Source organism: Staurois parvus, unplaced genomic scaffold (genome assembly GCF_062004578.1).
Source record: "Staurois parvus isolate SC_StPar_1 unplaced genomic scaffold, SC_StPar_1.0 ptg000081l, whole genome shotgun sequence".
In the NCBI taxonomy this organism is placed as follows: Eukaryota; Metazoa; Chordata; class Amphibia; order Anura; family Ranidae; genus Staurois; species Staurois parvus.
The window spans coordinates 4,472,347-4,495,174 of record NW_028317877.1 but is presented as its reverse complement, the minus strand read 5'-3'; the positions used below and the strand labels follow the sequence as shown (position 1 = coordinate 4,495,174).

The 22,828-nt window shown below is 41.1% G+C and overlaps 1 protein-coding gene across 2 annotated transcripts in view; it reads left to right on the top strand.

Annotated features, from left to right (window-relative positions):
* The window catches only part of SNX9 (sorting nexin 9), a 191,823-nt gene that overhangs the window by 94,774 nt on the left and 74,221 nt on the right, over window positions 1-22,828 (top strand). For both annotated transcript variants that reach the window (XM_089669737.1, XM_089669738.1), the window contains 3 exons: window positions 4,926-5,033; window positions 10,353-10,509; window positions 17,756-17,906. In XM_089669737.1, coding sequence (XP_089525863.1) covers window positions 4,926-5,033; window positions 10,353-10,509; window positions 17,756-17,906 — 416 coding nt within the window. The remainder of the gene's footprint in view (window positions 1-4,925; window positions 5,034-10,352; window positions 10,510-17,755; window positions 17,907-22,828) is intronic.

Here is a 22,828-nt window from a genome sequence, read left to right as displayed (position 1 = left end):
TACCACCTGGCAGGGGTGCTTACAATAATCACCTTTATTTACTCATGTAAAACCTTTATCCTCCTTTTCTTGGGTCCCCTGCCAGCGTTCCTGGCCCCTCCCTTCTGTCAGGTGCCCCCACAGCAAGCAGCTTGCTATGGGGGCACCCGCTGCTCCGTGTTTCCATTCACACACACAGCTGTGCCTCGGCCCCACCCCCTCTCTTTTCTCATTGGCTCACTGGCCAAGTGATTGACAGCAGCCAATGGCTCCCGCTTCTGTCTCAGCATAGAATGTATGACGGTAAAAAACCTTGAGCCTTTAGAACCACTTTAAAAATTATTTTAGGCTGAAGATTACACAAAACCCCCAAAACATTATATATTTTCTGAAAGCAGACACCCTAGAAAATAAAATAATGGTAGTTCCAATTTTTTACGTCACCGTATAATACCGCAGGTCTAGGAAATGCAAAATTTCAGTAAAAAACACACTAAAGGGAATTTTTGTGCAAACAAATACAAAATCTAAAAGATGAGGTTGCTCCGAGTAAATAGATACCCAACATGCCAAACCTAAATTTGTGTGTGCGTATGAAATGGCGACAAACTTCAGTACCTTATATTTTCTATAGGCGATGCTTGTGCTAAAATGATTGCTCTAACTACGGCGTGCGTGGCGATATGTAACGTGTATCGCAATCAACTTCTTATGCTTAGGCACCCCGATGTGTGCGTTTACGTTTGTGCATGCATATATGTGGAAGTGGGGCCTCCAAATGTTTTTTGGGGGGTAGTATGTGCTTGGGTGTAACTATGTGATGATTTTTAGGTGACAGGTACTCTTTATTGAGACATGCAGAGTCTAAAAGACCCTGCATGTCTCCTCTGGTCTCCAATAGATGTATTGCAATGCAGATCACATTACAATACATGTATCCCTGGCTAGAATAGCTGGGAAAATTGACAGCCATGACCTAGAAGTGACATCATACACGTCCCTTCCGGATCACAGAAAGAAGGGGATGAGAGTGGACGTTCATCCATTCTCCTCTCTCCCCTCCACCCGCCGGCACCCTCCATGGCACTCCTCAGGCCCACAGATGGGCAAGCGGAGCCTGGGGGGGGAGTGGGGGGCACCGGTAACTGGGGGCTGTGGAAGCGATCGGGCGGCAGCGCAGCTGTACAACTGCTTCCACCTGACAGGCAGGAGTCTGCCTGTCAGTATTATACACAATCCCCGTGGCTGCAGCCACCGGATTGTGTATAGAACCCCCTGCTGTCAGGTCCGTACAAGGTATGGACTTGGCGGTGAAAGGGTTAAAACCCGAACACATATTAATTACGCAGGTTCTGTGGTTGATTAAAGTGGTAATTAAACTCAGTGCCTTATCTGCAATAAATTAGCCTCAGAACCTATGTAATTATTATGTGTTCGATTTTTAAAGGGAATACGGTGGCAACTCTACCCTAGACTGACAATGCTGCTCTCCAGAGGTGCTCCTTTATCCAGAGTGGGTGCTCCTGTGCTCCTTCATGTGTTACTGGCCAGATCACCAGGTGAAAACAGAGGGGGAAAAAGAAAACTTATGCAGCCACCACATCTGATTGGTATTCTGTAATATATTTCTGGTTTGGGGTTTAAGATTTAATGACTTACAGTACAAAGATCTGTATGGTTTATTATTTTATGGTTCATTCAATAGCTGCATGATTTGTAGGAGACACCTAAATAGACACACAAATGTCATCTCACGGGGTATTTTTAATGCCCAACTTTTTCTTTCATTTTATATAATAACAATAATTTAAGCTGCTGCAGCTTTTCTTTTTTTTTCATCTGGAACTCATCAAAACACATCTAAACACATGTCAACACACTGGAGCACACGGAAGAAACCATTGTCATAAGATTTTTGAAGTGTCAAGATAAAAAAAGGGGGAAAAAATACACTAGAACGCAAAATGTTGTGAACCAGCCCGAAGAGAGGGAAAGTCTTCCCAATATGTCACAGCGAAAAATGAAAACCAGACATAAAATTGAACTCCTCCGAACTCTATCCAAAACTAAAAAAATAAAAATGTTTTTGGCTAGGCTTTACATTTTACCATTTACTGCAAAGCAATTCATAATATAATACGATTGCTCAATGGCCACCTACATATGAAATTGTAAACTTTTTATATTGGGGCCTCATCTGACAGAATGTCATTTTGGATTAGTCACTTGCTTGTTTCCATTGTTTCAAAAGCCCAACACTTGTGGTTCTCAGCAGTACCCAATAAAATGTAATCTGTGTGCCTGTCTCACATGAAACCATTTTATTTAGAAGTGGAAAACCTAACTTTCCTTAAATAATATGACCTTTATAATTGTAACACAAGTCATTTTGTAATTTAAAGTAAAGATTTAAGCAAAACATTTTTTCCATTTTGGATAGAGCAAGGGAGGGTTATAACCCCTGTCAGTTTTTTTTTCCACCATCTGCGTGCCATTGCGGAGATTTCCCTTCACTTCCTGTCCCATAGCCAAACAGGAAGTGAGAGGAAATTCTCGGGGACCTCCAGGTCACCAGAACTAGTGTCCCCATTGGAAGATTTCCCGTCTGCTACTTTTAGGGCTCTTGTACACTGCGGCTGATAAACTCACATTTAGGAGCTGTTCAGCATTTTTTTTTAGCAGCCCCTGAACTAACCCTAATGTTTTCCTATGTGTTTTCCTATGTGTCCATGTACACATCTTTGTTTACAGTCGTTTACAGGCATTTGAGTTTATAGACTGTTTTTTTTAACGCAGAAAACTTGCATTCAGCAGTCAATTTTATCAGCGTTTCAAACGCAAAACGCGTTTATAAGCGTTTGAAATTTTTTTTTAACTCTTCCAGTTCCTGATGCTGTCCAGAGCCTTTTTTTATTATGAAAAATGCATGCAAAGCATTTTCAAGTTACTCAAATGGACAAAACACTGAACACAGGATGTTCCTACTAAGCTTGTTACACATTGTAATGACCAATTCACACCTCGGACCTCTCCCACCCTTGGAAACAAAAGATATGTTAATGACCATTCACACCTCTAATTCCTCATGAAGACCCCCTGCCAGGTTGCCTTAATGACTCACTCCACCAGACACCTTCCCACCCTTGGAAACAAGAAATGGTAATGAGCAATTCACACCTAAGCTAATGTCAACACATACTTCTGCCTCTGCTTCTACTCTGTATTTCTCTGAAACAGTCTGAAATGGTTAATAATTTACCACTTTTCAGTGCATTCTGGGCATTTGGGAGGTTCTCCTGTGCTTATCTTTAAAAAAACAATTCTAAAAGCAAACGCCCTCCCAGAACTGGACAACCGTGCTGCAGCCCTCTTTCGGCTATAGCGCCGTTGGGAAGCGGTTAAATATATTCAATAAAAATGTGAAAAATCTAATTTCTTTATAAATTTAGGCCAAAATGTATTCTGTCACGTCTTTGGTAAGAAAATCCCAATATGTGTATATTGGTTTGCATGAAAGTTGCAGCGTTTACAAACTATGGAATATATACTGGAATTTGTATATCTTAATTTTTTTTTCACTAGTAATGGCGGAAATCAGCAACTTTGAGTGGGACTGTGATAGTGACACTATCTCACCCTTTGTGGGCACTGACTAACTGACATTGACATCACCAGTGACACTAATGCAGTGATCAGTGCTAAAAGTATATACTGTCACTGTACTAATGACACTAGCTGGGAAGGGGTTAACATCTAGGGGAAATCAAGGGGTTAATTCTGTGCCTAGCAAGTGTCAATGTGTTTACTATGTACTAATTTGAGCTACAAATTGATTTACATCTTTTCCCTGCTTAGCAGCTACAGGAAAAAAAATGATTGCTCCCTCCGTATGGAGCTCTGTGTTGTCTATCAACACAGAGCTCTAGGCTGTGATTTGAATCATGAATCATTGACCGGGATCTGTTGATGAACTCCTGCTGTGTCAAATCACAGGGGAGTAGGTGGACGGGAAGTGTGCCCCAAACCCGAAAACAGGCAGCATCGTACCCGTACATCGCAGTGCCTGTAGCTGCCACCCTGTCACAGTGAAAGTACTGTGGTGGGTTGGCAAGTAGGTAAGGAACCCCTAGCAACCTCTGGAGGGTTCCATGGGTCCCTGGTTGAGAACCGCTGCCCTTGACTGATCTCTTCATTTGGATTACAAACACCTCCCCCTTGCATTATCAGCATGATATGGGGGAGGGCAGCGTTCTAAAATTTACAGAGGAATGCAGATAACATTGTTTGAAATATCAGGTTGGTGCACAAAGGGTTAAAAGGACACTGGATTTCTAACAGGAATTGTTCTGAACTTGTTCTGAAAAATGTAGTTAGCCCAAAAAAAGAAAACTGATGCAGCTACCAAATCTAAGGAGTAGTAAGTTGCAATATATTACAATTTTATTCCTGGGTTTAGAGTTCCTTTAACGGCGTAGAAGGAAATATACATTAGCTTCCTTAGGAAAAAACTCTCCCACTTTGCACTTTGACTGCCTTCAGTACCTTTCTCAATATCTGAAGAACAGCATCAGCCAAGTATTCAGTAATTAAATCAACTAAAATGCTAGCTGGCAGTGACATAAGGAAAATTGTTTTTCCCTCAATAAAATCAAGTTTCTTTTTGAACTTTTATGAAAAAAAACAGTATATTGTTATATAGCATATGTTTTGTTTAACATTTGCCCCTAATTACACTTTGCTCCTAATTTTTGTAAAATACAATACACATGGGTGGTGCCATATGAATTATACATACATGGCATATAATATAGGACATTCATGAAAAGTGATGTTGTAAACCCATTTGAGGATCTGAACCATATAAAAAATTCTTCAAAAACACATTTCTTCATTGCTTTTCATTATCATGCATATCACCTTATATATGTTATATCCACTTTTTCCAGATAATGTCTGATGAAGCTGCTTCTAGCAATACACCTGCAGATTTGTCTTTCTTTGATTCACTTTCTGCCATCACTGCTCAGGCTGCCAGTATCAACAATGGTGAACAGGTAGGTCAACAGTGTGATTCCAGTTATAGTAAGCTTTCTTGTAAATATAAGAGCCTTGCAGCTCCTCCAGGGGCTTGATTTGTTGTATATTGGTTTATTTATAGGCTGGACCAATCCCGGGAACCAGATAGCCAGTGTGTCTAAAGCCAACCATAGATAGATTGAAATTTGGCTGGTTCAGCAGGGACAGGCCGAATTTCAATCCATGTATGGGCAGGCTGGTCATGCTGAAGTCGATCTTCCAATCGACTTCTGTACAACGCGCTTGCTTGTATTTTTCTGCTCAGTCAGCACCACTGGCTATATCCCACAGAGCTAATCCGTGTATTCTGACAATAGGGAGGTCTCCCAGGAGCCAGGTAGCCTGCGTGTCTAAAGCCATCCATAGATGGATCAAAATTCGGCAGGTTCAGCAAGGACCGGTTGTATTTCGATCCATGTATGGGCAGCCTGGTTGTGCTGATCGATTTGTGACTTTATTTTTATTCAATCACTGCTGGCGGTTATAGCAGCCAGCAGTAATCATTGCATTCTGACTGCTGGGAAACCTCCCGTTTTCAGAATACAGAAGCTCCATAAAAGGGATTTCCCCATCAACACTGAATTTGTTGATGGGGGAATCGAGCAAACCCGTGGTTGCAGGAAAGAAAATTGCTTATTGTATGGCCTGCCTAAAGCAGGTTAGGAGCAGATTCAGATAAGCAATACAGGTCTAATTGCACAAGGAAGCTGCAAAGGCACACGCTGGACAAATTAATAAAAACGCAGGTCCAGATATACAGATGTGGACAACAGGTCTGGATGCTCTAAGTCAGTGGTGGGCAACCTTTTTTTTCAACTGAGCCAAATCTCGCCAAAACCATGATTGAAATTTATTTTGAGAGCCACATTTTTAAAACTGAAAATACATCTCCCATATAGTAATTCATCCCCCATAGTAATTCATCCCCCATAGTAATTCATCCCCCATAGTAATTCATCCCCCATATAGTAATTCATCCCCCATAGTGTAATTCATCCCCCATACAGTAATTCATCCCCCATCGTAATTCATCCCCCATCGTAATTCATCCCCCATAGTAATTCATCCCCCATATAGTAATTCATCCCCCATATAGTAATTCATCCCCCATATAGTAATTCATCCCCCATAGTAATTCATCCCCCATATAGTAATTCATCCCCCATAGTAATTCATCCCCCGTATAGTAATTCATCCCCCGTATAGTAATTCATCCCCCGTATAGTAATTCATCCCCCGTATAGTATTTCATCCCCCGTATAGTATTTCATCCCCCATATAGTAATTCATCCCTCATATAGTATTTCATCCCTCATATAGTAATTCATCCCTCATATAGTATTTCATCCCTCATATAGTATTTCATCCCCCCATATAGTATTTCATCCCTCATATAGTATTTCATCCCCCCATATAGTATTTCATCCCCCCATATAGTAATTCATCCCTCATATAGTATTTCATCCCTCATATAGTAATTCATCCCTCATATAGTATTTCATCCCTCATATAGTATTTCATCCCTCATATAGTATTTCATCCCCCCATATAGTATTTCATCCCTCATATAGTATTTCATCCCCCCATATAGTAATTCATCCCTCATATAGTAATTCATCCCTCATATAGTAATTCATCCCTCATATAGTATTTCATCCCTCATATAGTAATTCATCCCTCATATAGTAATTCATCCCTCATATAGTATTTCATCCCTCATATAGTAATTCATCCCTCATATAGTATTTCATCCCTCATATAGTAATTCATCCCTCATATAGTATTTCATCCCTCATATAGTAATTCATCCCTCATATAGTATTTCATCCCTCATATAGTATTTCATCCCTCATATAGTAATTCATCCCTCATATAGTAATTCATCCCTCATATAGTAATTCATCCCTCATATAGTAATTCATCCCTCATATAGTATTTCATCCCTCATATAGTAATTCATCCCTCATATAGTATTTCATCCCCCCATATAGTATTTCATCCCCCCATATAGTATTTCATCCCCCCATATAGTAATTCATCCCTCATATAGTAATTCATCCCCCCATATAGTAATTCATCCCTCATATAGTATTTCATCCCTCATATAGTAATTCATCCCTCATATAGTAATTCATCCCTCATATAGTATTTCATCCCTCATATAGTATTTCATCCCTCATATAGTATTTCATCCCTCATATAGTATTTCATCCCTCATATAGTAATTCATCCCTCATATAGTAATTCATCCCTCATATAGTAATTCATCCCTCATATAGTATTTCATCCCTCATATAGTATTTCATCCCTCATATAGTATTTCATCCCTCATATAGTAATTCATCCCTCATATAGTATTTCATCCCTCATATAGTAATTCATCCCTCATATAGTAATTCATCCCTCATATAGTATTTCATCCCTCATATAGTATTTCATCCCTCATATAGTATTTCATCACTCATATAGTAATTCATCCCTCATATAGTAATTCATCCCTCATATAGTATTTCATCCCTCATATAGTATTTCATCCCTCATATAGTATTTCATCCCTCATATAGTATTTCATCCCTCATATAGTATTTCATCCCCCACAGTACTATTCCCCCCCCCCCTTCTAGTAAGCCAAGTCCCCTGTGTCAATTCACTTACCTTTGTTCCGCGCGTTCCTCTCGCTGTCTTCCCGCGCCGTTCGGGTCTTCAGGGCGGACTGTGAGAGGAGCCTAGCTCCCCTCCCCTCACGTTCGGCACGCTGCCCCGCCTACACACATCCTGACAGCCACATCCGCGGGCCGGATTAAAAGGTCCGCGCGGACTTTTGGGGCGGCCAACCGAGAGGAGGCAGGGGAGCGGCCGACCGAGAGGAGGGAGGGGAGCGGGCGCCCGGCACACAGAAGAGCCGCATTAGAGTGGGTAAAGAGCCGCATGTGGCTCGCGAGCCGCGGCTTGCCGACCACTGCTCTAAGTCAAAGGAGCAAACTCCAGTTATTGGACTTCACAAGCTTGAGAGGTCTGGCCAGTGCAGGCTGAGCATAAACAGAGTAAGCCCAGACAATGCACCAGCATTGTCTGATGGAGGAGGAGTCTCTGAATCGCAAGAGCCAATGAGCAGACAAGACACACGTAAGGTGAGGGTGCATAGACTAGTGCCAGGTACAAGTTGATGGAAAAGACCAAATTGAAATACAAACTGGCAGAACCGCCTACATGTATTGGAAAAGACAGAAAACAAACAGGCTGTAGGAATTAATTTGCTCTGACTTGCAAAAATATGGCCAGATTCATTACTGAAATTATTTGTCCAAAATATAGATGAAGTACTTTTAAAACTGGTTGAATCTAGTATTGGATGGTGAGTAAAGCACACTATGGGTAAACCCGTAAAAAAAATTACTTTGCAGCAGTGGAAGAGTGCCTGAAGATTGCTCAACAACACCAAAAGGGAAAATAATGTTAGTGGTTCAGCTTACCTCTGACTCCCACCTTAGCATAATGCATTTTTAAAATGTGAGCAAAATGATATAAAGTACAAAGATGAGATTCAAGTGTACACACATTTTCCTGGAAACAGGTACTTTTTCTCAAATCTGGTGGCTCTGTCCACAAACAAAGGTGTACTGGGTGAAAGGACGGCCAATATTCTAATAAGTGACCTTTGTCTCCTTCTTCTTGACCCTTTGGGCCATTCTGTTTCATAATACACCTTTTACAAACCGCCATGTATACAAGATCAGCGTTACCGTATTTGCCTGATGCAGCGAAAAGCCTAATCTCCAAATACTGGAAATCCCGTTCCCTCCCAAAGACTGGTGAATGGTTATTAAGAGTAAATAAGCTGTGTAAGTTCAAAGAGATTAGGGTTGTGAGGAGTTCAGAATATTAGAGATTTTACAGCATGGGCTAGTTGGCTTCTTCAACGAAATACAAGAATTTGGTATCATTGGTCCTGACCAATGGTCTGTGAGTCCCAAACCTTTACCTGATAACTGTTTAATTGTTGGTATAGCAATCCTGTCGACACAGGCCCATCCTATTACAGGTACTGCCGTAACAGGAGGGGCCCGTGTCAACAGGATTTGGGCTCGTGTCCATGTCATCAGTTTGAGACACTTCTGAGATCATTCAGAATTCACTGACAGGCATATATGATCTGAAAATGACCCAGGGGCATATTTACGTCAAGGCAAACAAGGCATTTGTCTAGGGCGACATTTTTCAGGGGGCAGCACTGTCCCCTGGAGGAAGGGACTGAAGAAGGGACACACGTGGTATGGGGATCAGGTGGGATCCGAGAGAGGCTGTGGGCTGGTTGACGGTATACGCAGAGCCCCACTCTCATTCCTCAGGATGTCCATAACTGTGAAGGCAAGTGTCTTTCTCTCACCTGGTGGGGAAGGCGGTGTATGGGGGGCAATGGTAGTGGAAGGCTCTCTCGTGTGCGGGGGGAACAGGGGTGTTGTTGGTCAAGGTCTCAGGCTCTCTGCTCCACGAGGGTGGGGGGGTGGCGTTGGTTGGTGTCAGGCTCTCTATGCAAAGTGGTGTGGCCGATTTTTGTTGCCTAGGGCAGCACAAAACCTAGATACACCACTGACATGACCTGCTTCAAGCAAAATTTGTATTCCCATAGACTACATAGAATGCAAAATCTATTTGAAATGAACAATAGCGCTTCAACACATTCTCTAATGCACACCACCTCCTATGCTGTTGTGTTTATGGCATTTTGTCCCGTTAATTCTTGACTAAGAATAGTCTTTATTTCTTTTTTTCTCCTTAATGCCCATGTGGTGTACTATCGGTGCTGTGGACCCCGATAACAACACATCTTTATCAAAGGAGAATGCTTTGCGTCGGAATATTCTCATACTCCTACGTGTCTATTTGTTCTTCAACATGAAAACACAAAAAAATTACAACTAATCTTATGATTTACAAAAGCCTTTATTAGTCCTGTAGCTCAACAGATGTCTGGGAAATATGTCCGATCTTCTGTGGACAACTTAGAGATGGAACAATTATGTATGTGTCTTTACATTCTGATTAATATTTATTATTGAACATGCTTTGAAGTTGTATCTGTGAAATGTTTTTACTATATCTGTGTTTCTGAAGGATCAGTAATAACACGTGGAAACGATGCTAATGTGTATATAAAGGATTTATCGTTTTTATTTAAATTTTTTGTTATTTGTGCAATGAGATTATTTTAAAGATGACATAGTTGCATTTATGGTGATGGAATAATTTAGGCACACAATAATTTTTTCACTTCTTGTATATATTAAAACCTTTAGGCCAAAAGCACAAGTGACCCTTGGTCAAGCTGGAATGCACCTAAACCACCTACATCCTCTGACAGTGCAAACGATCCTTGGGGCACAAACCAGAAAAATTCGACATCAGACAACTGGGATTCTGCGTTTGGACATCCACAGGCTTACCAAGGCCCAGGTAGGGTATGCAAGACTAGAAAAAAAAAATATTAGGTGAAATGGGTCACACTGCTGATATGTTGATCTCCCACATTTACGTAAGGAGTGCAATTTTCTCTGCCACCCACTAAATTATGTCAAGGTTTTGTGAACATTTTCTTGTTCTGTCATGAACCTTGCTCCTCTTTGCATCATGGACAAGCCATAACTGGTACACATATCACCTTCTACAAATATATTTGCTCAGTCCATTTTATACATAGCAGCTTGGTAGCTAAATGGTTAGCACTTTGCCTGGAGGGCAGCATGGTGACTGAGTGGTTAGCACATCTATCTGGCAGCCCCAGGGGTTGTTGATTCAAATCCTAACCACTGCACTACTTGCCGGGAGTTTGCATAGGTATGATTTCTCCCAAACTCCGAAGACATGCTGGTAGGTTAATTGTCTCCTATTAAAAATTGTCCCTTGCATGGTATTTGTGAATGTGAGTTAGGGACTTTAGATTGTGAGCTTCTTGAGGGCAGAGAATGATGTGAATGTACAATATACTGTATATTTAAAGAGCTGCATAAATTTAAGTACTTGTAATAAATAAATAATAGAGTGCTGCAATGTTTTTCAGTTCTAGGTACATGAACTCAATCAGTAAGCAGTAGTACATAAATTAATGAGTGCTTGCCTCCTAATACAGGAGTTTTACAAGCTCTGTCATCATGGTGGCTTAGCAGGTGGAAAGAAGCTGCAGCTTTTTGTAGTGTTTCAACAAACAGTCCAGTGTCTGTCTTAGCTTTCTGTTTGGCTGCACATCAGTGCTGAAGATACTGATCTGGGAGTATCAGGCTATAGAGTGGCCCAGACGGAGAGCTCTTAGGATTAAAACTGGTGCTCTAGGGTCACTTATGACTTAGAACTTTACTGTATGCACACACATTTACCACACCTGAAAAATTAAAGCTGACCGCCAGGGAAAATCTAGAGTTACCCTTGCATTGCGGCTTCCACAGTATTGCAAGGGTCACGTACTCATTTTTGTCTAACCTGCCTTTAAAAAGTGGTTTTACTTTCCTCACTCCATATTCCCACAGGCTTCCTCTTCTCTATGCAACCAGTCCCCTAAAGCTGCTTCCTTTTGCTGCTCCGTTGGTTACAGGCACTCTGACATCATCACACCCTGCTGGTCCTTCATTTTAAGTGAGGATGCCAAGGGCCTGCCCACAACCCGGAGTACTGAAGAGAAGAGGAGAGCACTGGCTGGTGGGGAAGTATGGGATGAAGTAATTAAAACTGATTTTAATGGAAACCTAGACAAAAATTAGTATGTAACCCTTGCAGTGCCGGAAAGCCTTACCGTAAGGATAACTTTAGATTTTCCCTGGAGTTCAGCTCTAACTTATTTACTGACCCATCACCCCAACTTTAGCCAAAACTTTGTTCACACTTTGGAGTGAGTGGGAAAAGGACTTCTGTCAGGTTTCATAGTTTCTAATGACACCGTAGTAAAGAGTTCTCACTTCCTGGCCCAGTGACAAGGGGTCAGAGTTACATTAAGTGATCGGAAATCTCTCCAATTAAGACGGAGACCACAATTGCCCAGTGACAAGGGGTCAGAGTGACCATAAATGAGAGGAAATCTCTCCAATTGAGGCAGAAACCACAACAGTTTTTTTTTTTTTTTTTTTTTTTTTTATGGTAAAGTGGGGAAAGTCCAGCAACTCGTCATGTTTTAGAACCTTTCTGTCTGTGCCCTGGTGACCAACAATTTCCTCTTTTCTTGTTTTGTTGTCTCAGGGACAAAAGTGATGGGAAATCTCCCCAGTACAGTCATAAACCACAATATAAAACAGGCAGACATTCTAATTATTTTCCTTTTTTTGTAAACCAAAAAGCACACTTTGGATGGAGTTGGACTAATCTCAAAGTGACAGCTAAACCTTACATTAGAAAAGAACTCCAGCCTCAGGCTGCACAACAAATTAGCCACCACCCCAACATATAACTGGCTTTTGCAGCAAGGTGCATATGGAAGGGCAATGTACATCACAAATAAAGGATTTCCCAGTACACTTACCAACCAGCCTGCAAAAGAACCAAAACAGAGGGTTTTGTTTGCACACATTTGCAAATGTGTAAGCTGCAGTGCCCACATCAAGGGACCTCTCTATATACTGCGGTCCTAACTAAATTTCCAGAGCCTCCATAGTAGGAGCATATTTAAAAGTGGATAGATTAAGGGAAGGGATGTCCTTAACACCGAAACCTTTCCGTAAAACAGAACTGTAAGGCTACGTTCACACTAGCGTTGTGTGCAGGCGGCAGAGAGGCGTTTAGGAAGCATTTTTACCTCTTCCCAAACGCCCCGGACAATTCTGCACAATGCAACACATGGTGCTGTTCTAACGGGAGCATTAGCGTCGCGTCACGGCAAAATGGATGCCTCTGGTCGAGTCAGGAGGCGTTGAAGTCTCCTATTCTAGTCTATGGTGCCGCTCCACAAACGCCCGGCCAGTGTTTGCGGCGTGGTTGCGACGCGATTGCAGGGCGTTTGCGGAGCGGTAACACCATTTAAACTTCATTATAGGCGTTTGTGGGGCGTTTTTAAAGCTTGGCAAAAGCCTAGCAACCACCGCTAAACCGCGCATGCGGCGTTTGCCGAGCGTTAGCGGTTTTTTTTTTTGTCAATAACATTTTTATTGACAAATTGGTAAGTACAGCATTCTCAGATCCAGGAACACATTTTCAAACATATCCAAAAGTACACGATCCGACAGATCTCAGCATAAGATCTACAAATATTATATAACAGAGATCAATCAGATCGGTACAGGTTCCTAGTGTCAACATTTTTTACAACTACCTGTATCTAAACCAAGTTTTGAGACCAGGTAGTCAAACCTAAAACCAACAGGTCACACAGATCTCCGAAAGGCAGTTTCTGACACAGTGGACCATATTAATGCATACTTTGTGAAAAGAAAAAAGTTTTTTTGTAAATAACAAACAGATAAAATGGATAAAAATTTAGCAAAGATGGAATAAAATGTACAAAGAGGTAGAGGCAAAGGAAAGCATATCATATAGTTTAGTGGTTCCGTTTTAAGGTGGCCTTCTAAATTTATATGTAGTAAGTCAAGGTATAGGTCAACCTGGATCATAGGGTACGCCAGAGGCAAATTAATCTATGGATTTACTCTTAAGTTATAAAAAGTAATAACAGAAAATCTAATAAGTGAAATAGTGTGTCCACTTAGGTGAAATCATGCAAATAACTAATGATACAATAGTGTGAGCGGATCTAAGCTCCAATATTGATGGTGAAAACAAAATCCTTCCAACTGAAAAAATAAATTCAACTGCAAACAATACGTGCTTCTAAGAATATATATATACATATGAAAGGTGTACATTAACACATAAATATACTTATAAATACTCCATATAGTGAATAAATCAAAACAATATGCATATATGTGAACCAAGTAAGTGCAACTGCACACAAACAAAGTCTATTTCCGTGCGTATAAAGTCCAAACACAAGAATGATCGCACTCTGATGAAAAAAAACACTCGTGCTGATATTTGTGTAAAGAAGTGGGTTGGTAGTTGGGCAGAAGATCATCCGACCGCCGGCTGAATCAGCTTCTCACCTTAAAGACTCGACCCTTGCGAGTCAAAACGAGTGCGATCATTCTTGTGTTTGGACTTTATACGCATAGAAATAGACTTTGTGTGCAGTTGCACTTACTTGGTTCACATATATGCACATTGTTTTGATTTATTCACTATATGGGGTATTTCTAAGTATATTTATGTGTTAATGTACACCTTTCATATGTACCGTATTTGCCGGCGTATAAGACGACTGGGCGTATAAGACGACCCCCCTACTTTTCCTGCTAAAATGTAGTGTTTGGGCTATACTCGCCGTATAAGACTACCCCTCTTCCAATGCACACCAGTGGGAGGAATAGTGCCCCATCATTGATGTCAGTGGGAGGAATAGTGCCCCATCTTTGATGTCAGTGGGAGGAATAGTGCCCCATCATTGGTGTCAGTGGGAGGAATAGTGCCCCATCATTGGTGTCAGTGGGAGGAATAGTGCCCCATCATTGATGTCAGTGGGAGGAATAGTGCCCCATCATTGGTGTCAGTGGGAGGAATAGTGCCCCATCATTGGTATCAGTGGGGGGAATAGGTGCCCCATCATTGGTATCAGTGGCAGGAATAGTGCCCCATCATTGGTGTCAGTGGGTGGAGGAATGGTGTCCCATCATTGGTGTCAGTGAGGGGTGGAATAGTGCCCCATCATTGGTGTCAGTGGGGGGTGGAATAGTGCCCCATCGTTGGTGTCAGTGGGGGGGGGGGGAATAGTGCCCCATCGTTGGTGTCAGTGGGGGGGAGGAATAGTGCCCCATCGTTGGTGTCAGTGGGAGGAATAGTGCCCCATCGTTGGTATCAGTGACACCAATGATGGGGCACTATTCCTCCCACTGACACTTGCTGACCCTGTTCTAGTACGGTGCTGCTGCAGCCAGCATATGTGGTTGCAGCAGCACCTCTACACAGAGCACTTACCTGCTGCTCCGGCACTCAATTTTCGCGGGGCTGCTCGGCTCCGCCCCCTCGCCGGTGATTGGCCGCCTGTGTGCCTTTCCCGAGCTACAGTTCTGGCGGCCAATCACCGGTGAGGAGGCGGAGCCGCGCAGCCGCACGAACATCCAGTGGCCGAACTGAAGGAGACGCCGCGCTTCCTGGACCGGATCGTCGTGGGACTGGATCCAGGTAAGAGACGTCAGCCCCTGCAAACCCCTGTACTTAATGCCGCAGCCCCCCTAACATGTGTACCGGCGTATAAGACGACCCCCGACTTTTGAGAAGATTTTCAAGGGTCAAAAAGTCGTCTTATACGCCGGCAAATACGGTATATATGTGTGTATATATATATATATATATATATATGTATGTATGTACCGGTGTGTGTGTATGTATGTATGTATGTGTGTATATATATATATATATATATATATATACACACACACTCTTAGATGCACATATTGTTTGCAGTTGAATTTATTTATTTATTTATTTATTTTTTCAGTTGGAAGGATTTTGTTTTCACCATCACTATTGGAGCTTAGATCCGCTCACACTATTGTATCATTAGTTATTTGCATGATTTCACCTAAGTGGACACACTATTTCACTTATTTGATATTTTATTTACCAGGTTTTTATTTGTCCACTTTTATATAGGAATATATCCGAGTAGCGCTACATTTTGTTTCCATACTCAAATCCTCTGATCATTGGTATATGATTTAATGTTAGCAGCTTCTCTGTATTATTTTTGTTGGGATTTATTCTGAGCGCAGGAGGTTCACTCCATTACAATAACAGAAAATCGATGCACTCTATAATTTTATTAAAAACTGATTAAGTAAAAAAGAATACTCAAAAAGTGCCTGCGTCTCATTAGATGGAGGCATTGTTTGGCTAACAAATTTCTGCCCGAGTCCTTTGATTGTTTGGTCAACGGATGCCAGGTGGCGTGGTGCCAACAAGTTAACCAATTGATTGAATTTAGCTGGTTCATTAGCACTTGAACTAAATACGGTCAGGATGCATTCAGATTTAGGCAGCCCATAGTTGATAAATTGTCTGTTTTTTTTTTTTTCTTTTTTTTTTTTTTATGCTCAATCAGTGGGTTGAACAAAAAAGGATGACCTGATTCCCCCATCTACACATCCTAGGTGAATGGGGGAATCCTCCTGCTGTGCATTTGTATTCTGACAGTGGGGAAACCCGCCGTCAGAATACACTGATCAGTGCTGCCAGCTATAGCCAATGGCGCTGATTGAGCGGACATTTTACAACAGAGCTGTTGTATAGAAGTCGATTGGTAGATCGCTTTCTGTACAACCACCCTGCCCATACATGGATTGAAATTCAGCCAGTCCCTGCTGAATTGGCTGAATTTCGAGCAATGTACAGCTATGGGTGGCTTTAGACTGTCTTTTACATGCCCCCTTGGCTTCAGGGGGTGTCAGTCACAGCAGCTGTGTCCTATGTGGTGCACTCAATTTCCAATGTCAGTTTCATCTGGATGAGAAAAACGTACTGTAGAACCTGCCCCCTCTGCACCCTGAATCCTACCTGGGGCATGGGAATTGCAGCTAACATTGTCAACTGAGTATTACTGCACTGTTCCTGTACGTGAATGCAGTGTTGTTTCTCAGTGAGCACTGTTGACTTGATGTGTTCCTTATTTTATTACCTGATGTGTGCCATGTTATCGGCTTATAAATGAGCAGTACAGAGCGTGAAAGGGGAGCTCAGACTGGTGTCTGTGCAGCATGATCTGGACTACAAACACATGTAACCCTAGGTTCACGCCTAAGAATTTTCTGCAGCATTTTGCAGAAACTCAGTACAGTCCATTTAACATGATTTCCTATGGGACATGTTCACATCTGTGCGTTTTCACCCGGTGCGTTTTTTGGAAAGGGTCAGGGACTTTTTTAATGCAACAAGTTGTGTTTTTGGTTCTATGGACTTCAATGGAAACGCTGCAGAAAAGCATGTATTGCGGTTTTTAGGTGTTTTTGCCGCGTTTGAGTTTTAATTCTGCCTAGCAACAAGAAAAATTTAAAAAAAGAAAAAAAATGCATCAAAAACACAATGCAGAAACAGCTCAAATGCAACCTGCATAGGTGTGAACCTAGCCTAACAAAGAACACCTGGCTTACTGTCTTGCTGCTCACATTTAGGAAAAACTGTGTGTATTAGTTAGGCATGGGTACTGCATTATGTCAGTCACTCTTGACTGGGTGTTACTGCAGTGGTGTGCTGACTCTTCTGACTCCAGCAGTAGTATAAAAATATAGATTGCTGCAGACTGGACTTCTAAACCTAAGCCATAACCCTAAACTGAGCTGAACCCCTAAAATGAACCTCTAACTTGATCCTAACCTCTTCTCCAACAGTAACCATAACTATCTGTGAAATGTATACAGCAACAGTTACTACATTTTCATGAATAAAAGTACTGTCACAAAAATACCAAAGGCAATAACTCCGTCATGCCAAAAATGTCATAGGATAATATATTCTGGCCAATAATTTCCACTACTCACTGAAAACATGCAACAAAATCAGATGATTCCCAGTGTGGTAGTTGTGGTACTTGGTGTTGTCTGAAAACAACATATGTGAGGCTTCCCTTTAAGAGTTCCTATGATGTCCAAATAAAGTCTTCCCTTCTTTTCAGCTGTTGATGATGATGAGTGGGATGATGACTGGGACGATCCCAAATCCTCTCCTCCTGGGTTCCTTGGCTACAAAGATTCGGAGACCTCTGACCCTGGAGCAGCTCAACGGGGAACAGGAAGACCGACCTCCATGAGGATACCTCTTAACAAGTACATCTCTATGCATTAATATATTAGGCTGGACAAAGAAGAATGATTTGTGTGTTATTCTTTCTTAGTTTCTATTATAGTGGGAATAATTGTAATATAATGCATAATTAAGACCTAAAATAGGTTAACATTTCCTTTGCATAATTTTACAATTGTAATCAACCAATATTATCATATGTAAAACAATGTTAAACCCAAAAGCAAACATTTATTTTATTGCAGCTTACCGATTCTTAGACGTGATGGCTGCATTATATATATATATATTTTTTTGCTTTATTTCTTTTATTTTCATGGTGATCTGGCCAGGAAGTCTGTTGTTTTTCAACAGAACAAGTTGCCCTGCAGCTGTAGCAGTTAGCAGGTTGAGACAAACCATTTATCACTGACAGGGGGCGCTTACAATGGTCACCTTTTATATATGTTAAACCATTAGCCCAAAAGGAAAAAAAACTGCTTAAAGAGTGTTAGCTGGAGTTTGGCTTCAATTTGTTAGTATATCTAAATCTGCTAGTACATCTAACACTCTCCTCCCCCAGACTGACAATGCTGCTGTCCAAATGTGCCCCCTGTGCTTCTTCATCCAGAATGGAGGCACTGTAATAAAGAAGGTGTGTTACTGGCCAGATCACCAGGTGAAAACAGGGGGGAAGCCTAAAAAAAGAAAATGAATGCTGCCACCACATCTAATGATTGGTAAGCTGCAATATTTAAAATTTTTGGTTTTGAATTTAATACCACTTTAACCTATATACAGTACATGGTATTAAATCGCATACATTGGTCTATTTCATCGCATTTAAGAGACAGCTTCGCTTTCACAATAAACAAATACACTATTTGCATGATGCAAGAAAAGAGACCAGACACTAGTGGTCTACCACAAGGCTCTGTACTAGGGCCTGTTCTATTTAATCTATATGTGAGTGATATAACTAAAGGTTTGTTGGGTAAGGTATGTCTTTTTGCTGGTGACACAAAGGTGTGCAATAGGGTTGATATTCCTGGAGGTGTTTGTAAAATGGAACGTGATTTGGCACTGCTGGATGATTGGTAAAAAAAGTGGAAATTGCAGTTCAATGTTTCTAAATGTCAAATAATGCACCTAAGGAAAAAGAATCCTTTGAGACAGTACAACCTTTTGCGGTACTTTGTTGGCCAGCATTTCAGAGGAAAAGGACTTGGGGGTGCTTCTTTTTGATGATTGCAAAATGAGCAAACAGTGTGACAAGGCAGTGGGGAAAGCAAATAGAATTGTAGGATGCATCACTAGAGGGGTCACCAGCAGGAGGAAGGAGGTCCTGATTCCTCTATATAGGTCTTTAGTTAGTCCTCATGTAGAATACTGTGTTCAGTTCTGGAGACCTCACTTACAAAAAGATATTGATAAGATAGAATGAGTCCAGAGATGGGTAATAAAAATGGTGAAAGGTCTGGGGAATAAAACATATCAAGAGTGACTTCAGGAATTTAAAATGTACGGTCTGGAGGAAAGAAGGGAAAGGGGAGACATGATTGAAACCTTTAAATGCATCAAGGGATGGAATAAGGTTCAGGAGGGCAATATTTTCAACATGAAACCAAAATCAAGAACACGGGACATGACCTTAAACCAGGGGTGGGCAAACTTTTTGACTTGAGGGCCGCAATGGGTTCATATATTGGACCCGGGGGCCGGACCAAGAGTAGATGAATGATGTGTATGTGTCATCCATAGTAAGTATAGTAATATTCCCCCATAGTAAGCATAGTAATTAATCCCCCATAGTAATGCATCCCCCATATAGTAATGCATCCCCCATATAGTAATTCATCCCCCATATAGTAATTCATCCCCCATAGTAATTCATCCCCCATATAGTAATTCATCCCCCCTATAGTAATTCATTGCCCATATTAATTCATCCCCCATAGTACTATTCCCCCCCAAGTAGTAAGCCAAGTCCCCCGTGTCAATTCACTTACCTTTGCTCCACGCGTTCCTCTCGCCGTGTTCCCGCGCCGTTCCGGTCTTCAGGGCGGACTGTGAGAGGAGCCTAGCTCCCCTCACGTTCGTCACGCTGCCCTGCCTACACACATCCTGACAGCCAATGTATCACGCTCTGCGGGCCGGATTAAAAGGTCCGCCGGGCCGTAGTTTGCCCATTGCTGCCTTAAACTAACTGGAGGAAAGTTCAAAACTAATCTCAGAAAATACTATTTTACTGAAAGAGTAGTTGATGCTTGGAATAAACTTCCAGCTAAGGTAGTGAGTCAGTCAACAGTAAATAGCTTCAAGCATGCGTGGGACAAGCATAGATCTATACTCAGACAAAAAAAGTAAAAAAAAAACCCACATAAAAGACCCCCCAAAGAAACCAAGACGGGCAGACTCAATGGACCACTTGGTCTTTTTCTGCCATCACTTTTCTGTGTTTCTGTGTAGTATCCATGAAGTTTTAGATTACATTTTTATAATTGCTCCTGATTTACCAGTACACTTTTTGGGTTATATTTATAAAGCAGGGGATATGACATTCAAACATTTGTTGCAGGTGGTTCTTTCTGGTGCATGTGTTTTATTCAGCACCAGTGAATGTTTGCTGAAAGTCACATTCCCTGCTTTATAAGTATGCCTCTTTGAGTCTATTTCTTCAGTTTGATTGTCAGATTTTATCTGAGGTCTAACCCTGTCTATTACCTGAGTTTACACACTATTTAGTATTTGTTTGGGATTTATTTTTTACTCTTCCTAAAAAGCGATATCCATTTCAGTGGCCGTTTCTCTGCTCATATTTGCCATATTTTTACAAACGTGAAAGTGATTCAGCGACAACTATTTCTTTCTCGTACAGTAAAGGACACAGGCAATGGGGTTGATTTACTAAAACTGGAGAGTGCAAAATCTGGTGCAGCTTTTCATTAAAAACGAATCAGCTTCCAGGCTTCATTGTCAAGCTTAATTGAACAAGCTGAAGTTAGAAGTTGATTGGCTACCATGGCACAGCTGCACCAGATTTTACACGCTCCAGATTGAGTAAATCAACCGTAACCCAAATAAATACAAATAGAGACATAAAATAAAAAAGGAATAAATGCATTGAATAATGTTAAAGTGGTATTAAACCCAAAATCAGAAATGTAATATATTGCAGCTTACCAGTCATTAGATGGCTGCATTCGTTTTCTTTTTTAGGCTTTTTTCCCTCTGTTTTCACCTATTGATCTGGCCAGTAACACATCTCTTGTATTAGAGTGCCCCCACTCTGGATAAAGGCACACAGGGGGCACCTTTGGACAGCAGCATTGTTAATCTGGGGGAGGAGTGTTAGATGTACTAGCAAATTTAGATGCACTAACAAATTGAAGCCAAACTCCAGCTAATATCAGCAGTTAGAGCAAACAGCTTTTTCCTTTTGGGATATAGGTTTTACATAAATATAAGCTTACCATTGTAAGCACCCCTGTCAGTGTTAACTGGTTTGTCTTATCCCTGTAACCTCTACATCTTAGGAACAGCTTGCTTTTTTTTTTTTTTTTTTTTTTTTTTTTAAATGACATACTTGCTGGCCAGATCACCAGGTGAAAATAGAGGAAAGAAAGCCTAAAAAAGAAAACAAATACAGCCACCACATCTAAAGTTTTGGGTGTAATACTGCTTTACCCCTTCACATCTAAGGGTAAAACAAATATTAATGTCTAAGGAAAATTTCACAACTTTGACATGTGTTTGTAAAACCGTACATATCATCACAACTACTTTGTTCATCCAGGTAAATTATACCTTGTTTTGTTCAGGACAAATTGGGCTTTTATTTGATGATAAATGGTAATGGATATCTCCTGATTTTGTTTCTTATTCTCAAAGGAAAACAGGCCCAAAATAGTAAAAAAAAAATCTATAATTTTTTTTCTTTATTGTAGCTGTGTGTTTCTTGTTACTGCCATAACCTTCCACCAAAGAACAACCCAAAATAAATTCTCCAGCTCTTGATAATTGCAGCAATACCACATATGTCTGTTATTTATTGTTTGTACCTGTAGCACAGCCCAGAAACTATGGTGCACATTTTGCTTTTTTTTGGTCCTACCTAAAATACACTGACACTGATACCAATTTAAAAAAAAAAAAAAAAATCCTGACCTTTGACCCTGATCGTAAACCAAACACTAACCCTGGCACTGAACTAGAGCAAACCTTGATCTAGGTATTTTTCTTTATTATTTACACACACTTTTTTTTTCTCTCTGCAAGGAGAGAGATGCAATATATATTTCTCCTCCATTCAGAAAGGAACAAAAACAAGGGGCGGGCTTCAGAGTGAGTGATCACTGTGATAGCCAATGAAAGGCTATCACAGCGATCATGTGACCCAGAATCAGGAGTTCGTTAGATCGTTAAAATGGGACTCTGGGCTCTCCAGTGACACCCCAGTCTATCTGCTGGAAGCATGCCGTACATGCAAATATGCAGCCCACAGAAAAAAGCCCAGTTCTGTGAGGCTTCATATTTGTGTGATGTCGGCGCCAAGGGGTTAACTTATTCCCTACTTATCAGAATGCAGCCTTTTTGTATAAGTGGTCTTATTACAAACAATAGTGGTTTCTTAAAGTGACTCAGCAATCTTAAAGTCCAAACTGCCCTGGTAAAGAGGAATGAGAATAATTGTCTCTTCTGAAGTCCAGGATGCAAATGTTGCTCCAATTTGGGAGAATAGCTGACTGAAGTCATTGCAGAAACCAACACTTCCTGGGGTGTCAGACTACTGTGTCCTCATAGTGCTTTGTGTTTCCTTCTGGCTGTTGACCTCTACTGCACATCACTACAAAGCATACAGTATTTGGACTTTTAGAATGCTGACACAGTCACTTTAATAACATAATACAAGGTGGACAATGTAATGGGAATGCCACATGAAGAATTTTCATTTCACTGTTTAAGG